General features: G+C 37.5%; 1 protein-coding gene across 1 annotated transcript in view; it reads right to left on the bottom strand.

The window, feature by feature from the left end:
* The window catches only part of HDAC9 (histone deacetylase 9), a 445270-nt gene that overhangs the window by 111651 nt on the left and 317653 nt on the right, over window positions 1–15966 (bottom strand). Inside the window, exon 17 of the mRNA XM_059818316.1 lies at window positions 14622–14671. Coding sequence (XP_059674299.1) covers window positions 14622–14671 — 50 coding nt within the window. The remainder of the gene's footprint in view (window positions 1–14621; window positions 14672–15966) is intronic.

Below are 15966 nucleotides of genomic sequence, written 5' to 3'. Positions count from 1 at the left end.
CATCAGTCTTCCGCCCTGGCCAGCTGAAAGGCCTTCTGGACATGGCTTTGCTTATGCTTTTTCTCTGCACGGGCTTCTCCAATGGAAACACATTCCTGTCATGCCTCGCTGCCATTCCCTGTTTAGATTTCTCATTACAAACAGTGTTACATCGGTCGGGCCGGGCCTGCTCGCCGGCCGCCAGATGCTGCGTGCCGGGATGGGGACCCGCCAGCGCCGGGACAAAGCGTCCGGCAGGGACGGGCACCGCTGGCTCCAGCAGCCATCACAGGCAACCCGTGCTACCAAAACTCACCAGTGGCTCAGGTCATTAGCCCTTTTTAAAAAAACCAAAGAGCAGTAATCTCTCGTCTTTCCAACCCAGACGGGAGTCATTTTTAAGCAACTGAAATCAGAACGATTAATTGTTTGGATTAATTTCAGTGGTCACTATTGCCATAGACAGAAAACAAAATTAAATAAAATAAAGTGAGACCCTTGCAGTATCTCCAGTTTTGTCAAACTAGTAAGTTTTGGCTGAAAGGCTTTAGGTCCCACTTTGTAACAGATGAATGTGGTTATTTGAAGCAGAGAAAGTTGTCTTGTAAGCCTTCTAAATGAGCAAGTGTGACATGTAAAACATTACATGAATATTATATAAAATTGAAGGATAAAATATTATAAAGAGGCAATACTGTAGAGGAAGTATTATAAAGACAGCTAAGCAGCACTGCTCTACAGCTTCAACTGGTATGCTAAAATTTGGCTTTTGAAATCTATTTTTAGTCACTATTTATTTGTAGAAACATACCAAAAAATATAGGTGAAAAGTTGTATATCCCTTATATGATATTATGCCAAGCAGACCTGATGGTGTGAAATAGTCTGAAAAAGTCGTCCAAAGAGACAGCCAGACTTCCTCGATGCTCCATGGGAAGTGCATCTAATTGCATCATACCGTACAAATTTATCATGAAAAGAAAAACGTTTAGGGATAGACAAAATACTGTGGCAGATGCTATTTGGATAACTTCCAAGCACACTGAGACATGTTTTCAGTTTGAACCAGAAGCTTCTGTTCCTAATTTCTTTAAAAAAAAAAAAAAAGGAAAGAAAAAAGGAGGGAAAGAAAGAAAGAAATCAAGTAATTGAAAATGGATGCAACTGCTACTCGACTCTGGAGGTTCTGAGGAATTTCTCTGATTAGTCATTTGAAACAGAAAGAAGCTTGATCTTCTCTACACCTGTCAAATGTCTTCACCATTACTGTTACAATAATATTATATTTCATGCTACTAAAATGATCTTGTTTTTCAGTGTACTGGACCTGAGTTTTCTATCGTTTCGACCTGTTTCGTGTACATGCAGCAGAACTAGTGAAAATTGTTCATATTCACAGTAGACCTGAATAAGAAGACTGGATTTTGCTTGCAGAGTTTAGAATAACAGTAATAACAGCACACTATGTTTTCATCCGAGAAACTGAAAATGTTGTACAAAGACCATCAAGCATCATCAGCTTGATACAGGATGATTTATTATATTTGTTTTGCAGATTGGTAGCTTGAGATTTAAAGAAATTAAGTAGCTTTCCCAAAGAGCACACAAATCAATAGGTAACTAAGAAAATTACAAGAAGAAATAAGAAAGAAACCAAGTAGTAAAAAAATGTAATGACTTATTTAACATTAGGCAGACCTTCAGGATGTCTATCTATTGCTTTAAAGCAACTGTGAATCAATTTTCATTTTTAAAACAAATAAGGAGATAAATAAGTAGAGGTCACCGGTTAAATCAATTTAATCAAACCATAATAAAGTTTGAAAAATACTGTGTGGTACTTTAAATAAAGAAGTATCAACAAGAGGGCTGGGAGGGAGTACTTTCTTACCATTTTTATGGCTAGCAAATTAAGGTTAACATGAAGGAGTGGCTGATGAAAATGATTCAATGGCAGCTGCTCGGTACACCAGGGCACGAGCAGGAGCCTGCATCCTCGAAGGGACTATGATTCATTTCCAGGAAGGCCGATTAAGTTAAAATTGTAACCACAGCTTGAGAGCACCCACCCTTCAAGACAGTTGTCTGCTCTGACACATGAGACGGCAGTCTTTCCAACCGCCAAACACTGAGTGTTGGCCAGGATACGGCATTTATCATTTTCTGCTTTCAACTGAGTGTGAGGAGACTGAACTGGGACAATAAGACCAAATATCTTCCACTGAAAAATTTTGCTTCGACCACTTGAATGACTGCTACCTGGACTGGAAGTAAAAATGGGCGATCAGGAAACAAAACAGTGTTTCCTGAGGAATTTTCAAAAACGACCACCTAAATGTACACAGGAAATTCAGGATATTTTAGCTGATCTCTTGGGCGTGGTACATGTGACAGATGGTAAACTCTCAAAGCCAGGGGTAGCCAACTGAAGCTGCATACCTTAGTGCACAATTATTATAATACACAAAAACTAACATAAACATATGAATAATTACCCTGAAAAGGCACAGTATTATAAACTTAGATGTCAAATTTTATTTCATATTCATGCAAAATTAAGACTGAATTACTGAGGAACATCTCATGAAGAACAACCTAGAAAAACTTTCATCACACAGCCAATGTTTTAGCTGTAACGACTGGAAGATGCCATCTCACTCTATTTTATATCTCTATTAGTCCTATGTATTGTGTTTCAGGTGTTTAAGCAGAAATTTTCTTTTAGTGTTACTCAATGTTTACTTTGTAAATTGCTGTTGAAACACAATGATATAAGCAGCAAAGCCATTAAAATTACAGCTAGTAGCTGGCCCAGTTGTCAAGCTGTATATGAAATGCAGCTATGTAAAATCCTACTAGATACGCTTTTCTTTATTCCTGTGAGATGAAATGGTTGGATTTTATACAAGTAAAGGGAATAGGATTAGACACTGTGGTTTCTGGTTCTAGTTCATGTATATATCACATACATCTGACAGTCTATCTAGATGCTGAGTATGCATGAATTTGTGACGAATATGATGCTTTCTAAATCACAGACTATGAAAAAGTCAGATGGAAATTTATAAGAGGTTATTTTTGTTCTGCAAGTGCTTTGGAGCAGCCAAAGAATTCAGTAAAAACCTTATCTTGATTAGGAATTTTTTCAGAAAATGTTAAACAAAATTTACAGAAAATACAGCATTTGTAGTTTAATTCGAACACAGAATCTTAGCCCTTTTTTCTGCTTAATTATATGTATTATTTTCATTTAAGAGTTGTTTAAAAAAATTGTCAGGGTAGGAAAATGTTCTGAATGTCTAACCAAATGAAAAAGAACATTTTTTTAAAGCATCAAAATGTCAGTGTTAAACTATGAGCTTACTACACATTTCGTTATCAAAAATCCTATCACTGCTACAGCTCTTCAAAGAAGGATTGTGCATGATAGCCCCAAGAGCCAGAAAACACGAGCCCTATCTGAACAATGACTTTCTAACACACATATGGATTTACTTCACTCCAAGTTTCCTGAATGAGCACTGTAGGTTGTAGGCTTTTTCAAGCACATCTAGTATAGCTCAATCATTGGCATCTGTAGCAAAGCTAATACTCTGTAAAGCTACAGATGATAGAAATTAAGCTACCTGTCCCTGAAGTGGATGTGGAGGCATTAAAGAGGAAGAGAATGACTTCAGTGAAAAGAAATGTAGGTAACTTTTCCTGACTGAATGCAACTAATGTTTCAAGCCTGTGTGCAGAAATTCCCTGCTTTGCGCTACAAAAAGAACTTGATATGAATGCTTACTGCAAGAAATATCTATGTGATAACTCGACTTTCACAATGAAGACTTTAAGTATACTGAAAACAAGATAAGAAACAAGAAGCCTTGTATAGTAACACCTCATGGCTGAAATATTTCATATTAAGGAAGACTGACTATAAGGTTTGAAAGTTACCAACTCCTTATACCATGCTCAGGTTGCGGCACGTGTATGTGAAGGTGGAGAGGAAGGATATGGAAATATATATGAGAGAGAGATTGTTTACTTAAAAGCCTTTCTGAAATCACTGCAGTTGCTGAAACTGGAAATGTTACTTGCCCTGCTGTTTACATTTATCTGGAACCTACCTCAGAGAGGCAAAAAAGTAGCATGAATAATAATTCTAAAGCATTCTTAAAAGATATTTATAACTGCCTTTTGTTTTTCCTGTCCCTTCCCTTGCTAGAGAACCTCTTCACTCCTCATCCTCTGTTTCAGTCCTCCCTCCTCTCAAAACCTCCTGGGATCTGCCTAATGGTCATTGGATCACAGTTCTGCTGATCAAAGATGCTGCTTACAGTCTGACACACCCTTCCATTTTTCACGCCCTGCATGGTGTATTCATCTGTGTGTTATTTCTCTTTCTTAAATAATGATTATAAACTCTGAAGTTGCCTTAAATACACGTCCACTGATAACTATATGGCAATATAAAAGAGAGCCCAAGCTACTGCTTTGGGATGGATTCTGAAAAAGCATCCTAGAGTCTGCCCTCTCTCTCTCTCTCACACACACCCATGTACACACAATTTGCGATTTAACATAAATCCAACTTCTGCAGTGGAATTCTGATTTCACTCCTAAAACTAATTAAAAATATACTGAATCACTCATCCTGTTCTGGATTCTCTGCACAGCTGTTGCCATCATAAAAATCAAAACCAGTCCTCCTAGAGTTACCACATGTCCCTACCAGACATCATACTCTACTTATTTTCTGAGAATAGTTCAAAAATGCAATCTGTCTTCTACCTGTTCATGGAAATTTTGACCTGTGATGATCCTTTGATAGCAGTAATTGTATTCTATGTGTCCAATATCCTGGACAACAAGCTAAAAAGTAGCACTTCTTTACAGTAGTTTAAAAGGATTCTTTGCCCTTTCTTTAAAGAGCAGAGGTTGGGCTCAACTGTTCTTGCGTGGAAGTTAATCCAATATGTATTTCAGATGGATAGATTTCAACACAAATCTGGAAAAACTACTACATAAAAAAAAAATGCTGTCCTTTGATATAAGTGTTTATAAAACTGAGAAGTAAATAAAATCTAGTCAGCTAACAACAGTGTAGCTCTATGCAGTAAACAACCTGATTAAGAAATCTGTGAGAAATAATATAGGAGAGTACAGACCTCCTCAGTGATACTGCAATTTAATAAAACTTGTGTATTGCAGAGCGAATTCCTGTGCTTTAGCTTTTAAACGGTTCAGAGTCTCACACTCTTCCATTTATGCCAGAGCAAACATGTTTCCATCACTGGGTTGTTTTTTTTAGTTCCCTGGCATGAAAATAGAAATTAAATATTTTCCTGAAGTGTTGCAACCTCTAAAAATTGTGTGTGGCATTTTGCTATCACTTCCAGCAAGGAATCTCTCATTCTTGGAGACAGTTGGTGCCAGCAAACACTAGCACATAAGTTTGTAATACTTTGCTCCTGACCATGAGCAGTGCAGCTTCCCAGGTGCCACACTCATAGCTCTCACCTCCCACTCCTGCAGATGTCCTGGTGATCATTCATCACCTCTGTGATTTCCACTAAGAAGCAAAAGGTCCTCAACATGCTTCTCAGCTGCTGTTTCATCTCACCATGACTAAAGAAGCGAAGGTGTGCACATCATTTCCAAGGAACAACCTCTAATGAATGGCCTGTCAGCCATGTCTCTCGTTAAGGAACAAAGGAGAAAAAGTTTGCATGGCTGACGTCTCTTCCATAAATCCCACATACAGGAAGTGTGTAAAAGGGGACTACTTTAGGAAAAATATGTACAGTGAGCTTCCTTTATTTTTACTGCTATTTTACAGCTGTATCAGAGATTTGTTCTGTCAAAGGCGTTTCTAGCTGCTTTAATCTAAAATGCCTGCCACAGAGAATACCCAGAATACCAGCTTTTCATACTTTCTTGCCTACCAGTGTGGTTTACAAATAAATTGTGAAGGGGACACTATCTTTAGGCTCTAGTGGGATGAATAGTTCAAAGGATCATCACAAATCATTGCTTAAACAAAAAACATGGAATTCACTTGGGCTTGCATTGGCTTCTCTGTTGTGTTTGAATAATTCCAGTAGGAAAATTTATCAGCAATAATATTAATGGAAAAGGACTGCTAAAAAGAATTTTAGAGGCTATTAATTCTGACCCCAAAAGCCTCTTTCTGGGCAAAAACAAGGAATGTGGACAGTACATGTACCCACTGTATGTAGAATATTTAACATCTTTCAAGTTTTACCTGCCAATAGTGATCTAACTTGTAAAGCTATTATAAATCAAAGCAAATTTTCAGAAAACACTCAGTAAAAAAATTCTAAGTAAAAAATAATAATTGAATGCCTAGAGTTACTGATGGTAGTCAGCCACTGATAAAAACGCAGCACCCCTACTTCTGTAGAAATGGAATTCACCTGAAGGTTTGTAAAAAAGCAAGTAAATATGTGAGGTCTGTATTAAAAAATAAATAACTTCATATTCAGAATGAGAATCAGAAATTAATCAGGCTAATTCAAGCTGAAGCCTGAATAGAAGAATATCTTCAGAAGAAATAGTTTGATTTGGTTACTCTCTTAAACTAACTTTTATGACAGGCATTCAGAATCTCTGGGTCTCATAAAGCATACGACACCTAAAGGATCTCAAAACCTTAGTGAAACAGTGGTATGTAGATCATTGGTAGGGGGAAAGGAGGGAGGATAGCGTGGATTAGTTGTGGATTAGAACTTGTTTTTAGAAAAAACTCATAAATAAAACACTTAGGCCCAGATTCAAATCTCAGATATGTGGCATATATCACCAGATGCTTATAAAAATGTTACTGCACTTTCAGACCTAGCCCTGAGTACTCTATTAATTTAACTTGACATTTGTTTTCGTATTTAATGGATTAGTGTGTGAAAATGCTTGTGCAACTGCCTTCTTATGTCTGATCATGCAGTTTCCAGGAGCTCATGGGCAAATAGATAGAACAATGTGTAGTTGGTTGTAATACACAAAGTTAAGAAAATACAACTTTTATGTGCAGAACTCAAGCCTTATTTTTTAAAAGTTTCATCATTTGCTGCTGAACATATTTTAGCATGAAAGCTGAAATATTTCAGCTTTCTTCTTGGATGTAGATGGTCTTTATGTTAGAGGCCACCATGGAGCTATGCTAGAACCTGGTGTTTATTCAGACAAGCAACACATGAACATTTTCCCTCCAGAGAGCTTTTCTGTCCATCTTGGTGGCTAAATTCTATCAATAAACACATGATGTGTTTTTAAAGTGCAAATATGAATTCTGCTTTAGTTACAGAATTCCCGTCAAATCCATATGTGTGTGTGTGATTAAGTCTGGGGAGAGTGAATAATATTAGTAAATTGTATATGGTACTACTCCACTATTTACTTTTAACATATGTATGTATATATATTAAAAATGTTTCTTATTCTGGCAAATAAGAAGGCTTCTTTGCATAATGCTGGCCTTTGGCAACACAATAGTTTTTAGGAAATGCACAAAATGAGGTAAGACCTTTAAAGATTTGACTTTATGGTCGTTCATTAATTTCACAATAATTTTCTGTGTTCCATGTGCTATTTCTTTGTTTACAATTTTAATCTGGTCTAGCAGAAAGGAAAAAAGGTCCTCTGTTAAAAAGGGCAAAAAAAATTATCTGAGGGACCAAATTCTGTATTTGATGAATTTGCAGATTACCACTCCTGAGCTTTCTATCCTTGCCTGCTGCAAGTAAAAGCAGTCTGGGACTACTCTAAAATATTCTGTTGTGCCTGCAGCGATGCCAAGGAACTATGTGTCTCAGTTGAACAGTTTCACCTCTCACTGGTCTAAACATCGAGCTCTGTGTTGGATGGCACAGGGCCACCTCAGTGCCATGAAAGGACAAGAATGGGACAGAATATCTGCCCTTTAGTGTAAAGAGATTTTTTCCTTTTTTTGTGGCCATGGTATTGATATTCTAAATGCAGCGTCCCCTCCCTGCCCAGAGATGAGACACCATTGCACTTTCCAGTTCCAGAAATGAAGTTTCTGTACCTCAGTAAAAGAAGAATATCTATTTCCTGCTCTGATCTTCCAGATTCATGTTATCACACTTGTTAACTTCTTTTTCTAAAATGAATGTGCCTAAAATTAGGAACTTAGTTGCTTCAGGTCCATGTCAATGAAGGAAATGAAGCACCTCTAGTCAGTTCTTCTGATCTTAGGTGGACTGACTCCTGCTCTAGTGATACACATGGCTCTCTAATGGTTATATAGGCAAGCAAGGATGGTTAGGGTCCTGCTTTGGCTGTTTCAGTAATCTGTCTATAATCAGGTATGTGAAGCTGGGCAAGTGAGTCTTCAGAGAACTGTTGTTGTTCTGAACTGAAAGTAAGTAAATGTGCCATTTTTATTTCATTTCCCTGTTTCTTCTTTAGTTTGCCCGCTCAAGGAAGCTGTGAGCTTGTCAGCTAGAAAGCCTACAATTCTCTATGCATAAGAGAGCTTCACTGAAGTGTAATGTCAATTGGTCTGTTCCTACAAAATATAGACCACTGAAACAGCTGGCTGTCATGAATTGCCAGAACTGATGGGGTATACCACCTAAAAAGTGCGTTCACCAGTGCAGCTGGGAGTACATTACACCCTCATCGCTCTCATTCCCTCGTCCTGTGGATGGATAGCCTAAATAGCTTTATCTGGAACTGCACTCAATGACTGAGCATGCAGACCCTTGAATGCTCTGGGGTGACAAACCTCCAGCCCTCGCTCCGGTCCCATCCCCGCTGGCCTTAAGTTGTGCCTTGGAGCGGTACCGGGATGTCCTTTTTGATCACATATTTTGATGACCTCTGCAGAAAATATCACAGAGTCAATGCCGTGTAACTGTGAGTCCTAAATAGTAGTGCAAAATATATCATTTAAAGTATAAAGTGCCTGTGAGGTTGTTTTGATTAAATCTTGGAATTTCTTTAGGCATGGTGTAGCTGCCAGAGAGGCTTAGGAGGTAAACAAGTCTTTTATTCACAGAAGTCTGCCGCAATCTGCTCCAAATGTTATAACTGGCAAATTTCAGCAGGTTAATAAGGTGACTCAGGTAAGTAGTTTAAATTAATAGGTCAATTTATTGGCAGCATGATATATTAATGATTTCACAATGGAAGACATCATATTGAGTAGATGAGCTTCCAGGAATAACAGATTGCTTTCCCCAAACCAGGAAACAGACATATTTTTGGTTCATATTATGAAAGGGCTGTACCTATTTTGGTACAGCCTGGGATATAGGGGAAGGGCACAAGTTAATTCTAACATCTGTGTGGAGGTGATGTTTAATTTCAGTGCCCAAACCATAGGCAGTCTGATTTCTTTACAGCCAGATTTGCATGCAGATATGAGGAGAGACCCCTAAGCAGCCTGGAGCCTAAAATCTGCTACAAGGAGACAATGCCATTGCCAATACTTTCTTAATTTTTACATTATTGTACCATGGTAATGGAACCAGGCTGGTACGATTAGCTCTTACATAAATAAGAGGAATGAACAGTCATAATGTGTAAAGGCTGAAAATTCTTCCTGGGCCCAGACTGAGAGGATCAAGGGAAGAATAAGAAGCAGCAGAAAACAATTTGTTGCCTGGATGGCTTACTAAAGTTGTATACCAGTGAAATCTTGCCTTTCTTACTGCTTTTCTTCCTCTGTGGTCAGGACGAAAGTAGTACTGTCCAGCTACCACAGCAAGGAATGCCAGGAAGAAATTCAACATTCAGAAAATACAAATATTTTGTAAGTTTTGTAAAAATGTAGGGAGATTTTATAGTTTTACATTTCTTTTCTTGATAGTAACAGGCCAAATTCTTTTCTGATATGAAAGATCTAAGCTACACTTCAGTTAATGAAGCAAGACTAGCTTATCCCAGCAGAAAATCTCATCTCTGTTTTATTGCCATAACAGCAAAATTAGAGGAAATGCAACAGACTTTCCGTAATATGTACAAGCCATTCTTAGCCATTCAGATGGCTCAATATTTAGCCCATGAACCACCTTCTTCAGCTCACTAAACATTTATTCTGCTAAAGTCTGATTTCTTGCAGGGTGGTGTTCCCCCCCAGCTCCTCCTCTTGCAATTTAAAGATCTGACTTTACACATTACAGGTTTGGAGCAGTGTCTTTTGAGGGTGGGGGGAAAGCAGGGGGGATTGGATAACTGCCCAATTTCATATGATAAAAGTGAAATTCTCTTCTGTCTGCAGGACAATCCCCAGGGAACAACGTATGAAACCCAAACTTAAATAAAATCATATCCTGTTTGCAAACATCATATTCCCTTTGCTTCTCAGTAATCTGGACCCATAAACCCCAGCACAGCTTGAGAGCCCATTCCTCATCTAAACAAATGCCATAAGCCCCTTTATACTTTTACAACCATGTCAGAAAATAATATTGACTGCCAATAGTGATGTGATTGGAGTTGCCTCCTCTGAGCCATAAAAGAAGCAGTCTGTTATCAATTTCTCTAAATGCATCAAGGGAATTATGGGTCGGTTCAGTTCCAAGTTATAAATGACAATTCAAAAGCCGCAGAAGTGTTTGAAGCTGGGAGCCGATGATGACATTATCATAAAAGCCTGCTCTTCTTTGCTTTTGTGGGTTTTTTTGCCTATCAACTAGACAAAAAAATATGGCTGAGAAATGACTTCAAGATTTCTTCACACAGCAGCAGGTCAAACAGGCAGGAAAACAATCACTATTTTTAGTGACAGACTGAGGCAAGGAGATGAAACTTACTCCCATTAAAAGTAGATCTCTGCTTCTCTTGTTGTCATTTTCACAGCACAACAGAAGGGGAGGAACTGCAATAGATGGATGCATTGATCCAATGATCAGTTATAGCTCTAGTGGCTGTTTACAGATGAAAAATTGCAGAATGGTCTGATAATCCGCAGAACCAAAAAGTAATTTGTGACTATTCTCCCCATTTGGCCACTTCACCTGCAGTCTACTCACCTCTCCTGGAAAAGTTTTCACATTCCAAACCTCTGACCAGCTGCAAGAAACCCTCGCTTGTTATTAAAACTGCTGGCCGTAGAGCTGCTAGTCTCTCTCCAACACAAGGAATTTCATCCTCCTGGTATTAGAATTCTTTAACAACAGTTGGTTCTAGAACAATGTTAAACTTGAAAAAAGAATAAAAAGCATTATTGCAAGAGGGAGGTCCCATACTTCAGCGGGTGTTTTACTGCTGACCCTGGATAGTTCTGATAAAAAATTAACCATCATTGAAAGAAAATCTGTTATGGGCAAATTTAGGGGGCTAGATTAGACAACTTTTTTTTCTCTCTCTGTGAGATCTCTTCAGTTTGGCTGTCGGTATGAAACAGCTTTGTCTTAGATAAGAGAGCTAATTATTACTTATATAGTTTCTTAGAAAACTATAAAGTTTATTGTCTGATTTCTTCTGAAAGCCTAACATATACCAAGCCAAACTTGCCAACAACCCTGACATAATCAGTCCCTATCACTGCTTGAAAGAAAATTCATATGGATGAAAAATGCTTACAAAATCAGTAAACAGTAGCTTTACATGCATTTTGCCCGGGTACAAAAGACTTAGGTCCATGATGGAACAGGATCAGAAAATATTAGCCTCCTGTTTGCTTTTCAAAATTCTTGAAGAAAACTTTCTTTTACTGTAACTGTAAATAATGTCCAAAGAAGAAAATCCCTGATCTTGACTGCAGTTTACTGGTGCTGTTAGAACAGCGTTCACAACAAAATCAATAATATAGTAGAATATAGTAGAATTCAGGGTTACAGAGGTTAGTTGGACCTTTGTTTATGAACAATGCAAGCCATCCCAAACTCATGCCAATACAGTCTTTATAGCCTATCAGCTGATCATGTCTTCAATGCCTGTGAAGTCCTAGGTTCCAGTCCTTGCTCCAAGAGCAGCTTACATTTTGTCCAGTGATCCTTTCACATGAAATACATACGCTGTTTGTGGAGCTAGGACTTCACATTATTTATAAATGTATGATAGGTAGATCATAGCCTTAGATACATGGGATTTATCCTACTTATGCTCTCTTACTGGTCCAGTGCTCTTTCCAACAGTTGGCACGGGTTCAGTGCGTGGTGTGAGGGTCCCCAACAAGAAACAATCTATGATCTCCTCAGTGGTAACAACATCCGCTGAGAGATGGGGGCTATGATATTAAATCCAGCCTGGCAGTGGAGAGAAATGAGCCTAGGTTTCCCATCCCTTGTGTGAGTAGTCTAACCACTAGTCTATTTAATAATAGAAGAGCTGCATAATAACAGCCAGCAAGGTCCCCATATGGTTAGAAGACAATAGGATCAAAGAGCTCTGAAAACCATCATTCGAGGGGCAGCCATAAAGTCTCCTGCAAGAATGGAATTCTTTCTTTTCTTAATACTTTCTCACTGTATTCTTTAGCAAACAAGTAATCAAGCAAGCAAGCAAGAAAATAAATGAGAACAAAAATAAAAAAAATTAATTCTTCCACCCCTCCTTAATATCTTTGCATGAACCGCTCTTACTGCTTCACATTGATTACTGCTTTATAACCCTCAATTAAGTTGAAAGCTACTAAGTAGCAATGCTTCTTCTTTCTTTCCACCATCATTTTTGAAAGTAAACTTAAGAATTGCTTTCCACACAGTTTGAAGCAGCTCCCTTTCCCAGAGCTCATCTTAACCAATAGACAGCTAAACATCACTGAGAGTTCCTAATCTGATTATTTACCTTGAAAAAGGTCATAACCCATTCCTTTAAAAGAGCCCCACAGCAAGGCTGACAATAATAATATGTAGAAAGGCAAACCAACTAGAAAAAAAAAATAAATAAAAGATCCATTTCTACAACATGTTCTTTAATCCAATTTCCATGATTTTAAATAAGAAATAATGGAAACAGACTCAAAAAAGTGTAGATAAATTTAAATGCTTAAAAAAATGAAGTTATACTGAGCATTTCTGACTTGCATTAGCCTCAGAATGGACAACATACTTCCATTAGTAGAAGGATTTCAAAGCACATCTCTATTCATGGCTTTTTAATACCACAATAACTTGTTTCATAGAAAAATCTTAAACTTTAATTTTCAAAGCATAGCACAGTCTTATTTACTTTCCAAAGCCCTCAAAGAGATTTGTCAAGAAATTTTACATCAGCTCCTCTTTACTCAGAAGGCTGAACAACATCCTTTCTCAACTTTATTCATCTCTTGTTCAATTTTCTCTAAACTTCTTAATAACTGTAACAACAGTGTGAAAAATTACCTTTTTTTATACAGAAATGTGTGCATATATGCATGTGTGTGAGCATATGTGCACGCAATAGTGCACAGAGGTGCATGTGGACATACATGTCTATGTGTCAATGTGTAATGTTAGCAGATCCACATACAGAAAGGACCCCCAAGTTTCAAAATTAGCAAGTTGCTAGTCACCAAGTTCCAAATTTTAGGCAGAATCCTCAGCAAGCTAAGTCCACAGAGGAACTGGAATGTTCCTTAACTCATAGTTCAGAAATCCTCAAAAATTACTTAATACTGAAAGCTAAAATGGAATTTTTCTTTTTTTTTGTGTTAAAACCTTACAAAATGAGTATTTCTTCTGTCAGGGATCTCATAATAAAAACCCCCACTATAAACAAGACTAGTGTGGTATGGAATTTATCCTTTGTGAAGGATAAAAGTAAATAAAACTTATAGAAGGTTGCATTGGAAGTTGACCTTCAGAGATTGCGGCTTTATTCCTGCATACTCAGAAACAGTGAAAGGGAACTAAAATATATATGCATCACCCAGCCAGCCCATCAATATCTAGTAATATCATCATTTCACTTTGAAGTTGCTGTAAATAATGTAAGTTGCAGTAAATAATGGACCCTGCTGGACCAAAACTGTAGAATATTTTTGTGTGAAAAACCCCTGTATGTGAAAAATTATTTCTTCCTGGTATTATCTTCATTAGAATTTAATAGGAGCATGATACCAACATCAGTAGAAATTCTCCATTCTACACGTTTTCAATAATTTAGATTCATTCTTTTACCTAGTGTTGCAACAGATTTTTGCCTGCAGATTTTTGTCTACTGTGTCCTAATACTCACAAGCTTGTATTTCAGAATGAATCTGTTTCAAAACAGGACATAAAAATGTTCAAATAATGTATTAGTTTAACAATACCCAAGTTATTAGCTAGCAGCTAGTGAGCACTTCTTCTGCTAAATGTTACTTTTGGTAATTTTTGTGTCCTTTCTGAGAAATGTGAAGCTATATTTACTTTTCAACAGCACACAAAACAGCTTCTCCAAAGCTCATTCTGCTATAGCAATTGCACCCATGTTACTTTCCTCAAAAATAGAGCTCATGTAAAAAACTAAGAAATGTGCACATTATCACAAAATACGTTCCTATCTAACTGTTCCATATGCTTATTGTAATGTACTGTCTTGTGTGTCTTTGAAAACACAGTATGATAATGGCTTAGGTTTCATCTCTACATTTTTTATCAGCTTCTGAAGACTTTGAACTGATAATGCAATAGTGCTACAGAATTAATGAATGAATAAATATGTTGCGTGCTGTCCCTCTTGTGAAAAAACAAACATCTACTTACCCCAAGTCCCCCACAAGGCAACAAGGAAAAGAGTTTTTGAGACACGTTTCCTATATATTAAAGAAAAAAAAAAACCAATAAGCATCATTTATCAATAAGACATTTAAATACTGGAACTGTAATCACTCTTTACTGTAATTCAGATTTCGGTATCACACGATGAAAATACAATATATTAGAACAAAAAATACTAATAGTACTTAGAAAAGAAATCAGCCGTGGGACATTTAAGGTACTCTTTTTGCAACAGTGACAAATCTTAAGATTGGTAAGCAGTAGTTTCAAAGGAGTATAATGATCGAATCTCCACAAAAAATCACTCTGAACGAGGGCGACTAATCATCCTGATATCTGTAGCTGTTAATCAGCTTGTCTAAGCTAGTCATCTCAGCCTCTTCTACAGCCAGTGGAGTGATGTAGGCACCTCTACCCAGCCTAGATGACTGATGGGATGAATTATACTTGAGAGGTGCCTGTTTCTTTTCACTGACAACAGAGGGAACCTCATTAAGCTTACATGAAACTGATAACTAATTTCTTAACTTCATCTCCCAAAAAAGTTTCTCCTTTGAAAATCACAGCCTTAGTCTTCCTATCTATGCAAAAATGCTGTTCTCTTCATTTACGTACCATCAATGAATACATTAATATTTTAAAAACATAAAATGAAATACTACTTGTTTCAGTGTTACTCAGTAAGTACATTCTGCTTAATAGCCTTTAGAATCTAATTTTTAGCTTACTCTGCTCTATACATTAGATAATGTGACAGGGTTTATCTTAATATTTATACTCACTTTTTATTCATTCATGCTTTCTTTTTTTATACCACTAAATTCACTGTTTGTCTTGATAAGGACAATATGAAAACCGGGTAAGGATCTCAGGATTTGACACAGTTCCTATCCCAGTATGTAATCTGATCCTAAGGCAGCTGTGGAAGAGAACATACGGTTTTTTCTCTGCCATATCACAGAACTGGCTTTGTAACTTTGCCATCTGGAGGAAACGTTAGATAGTGAATCACTCAAGTTGCCTAGAGGAGCCACCCATTGTTATGGAAGGGGCGAATGCTGCAGTTACTCATGTTTAGCAGGTGCCAATGAAATGCATAAAGACAATTATAAGCCATCATCTTTGAAGTACGAGAGACCAGATTGCAAGGTCTGAGACGAAGAAAGTGCTTTACACTTCGAGTAAAATCCAAGATGCATTTTTAACTGACTAGAGGCCTTTGATCAGTTTGCACAGTGTGCGAGAGAAGCCGAACAAAACCTCCTGTGGAGCTACCAGGGGAAATGCAGGTGCAGCAGCTATGCAGAGTGTTCTCATACTGTGAGTCCTA

The sequence above is a fragment of the Gavia stellata genome, chromosome 6, assembly GCF_030936135.1.
Source record: "Gavia stellata isolate bGavSte3 chromosome 6, bGavSte3.hap2, whole genome shotgun sequence".
Lineage (NCBI taxonomy): Eukaryota > Metazoa > Chordata > Aves > Gaviiformes > Gaviidae > Gavia > Gavia stellata.
The sequence above is the reverse complement of the archived record's forward strand: the minus strand, read 5'-3'. Positions and strand labels throughout refer to the sequence as shown.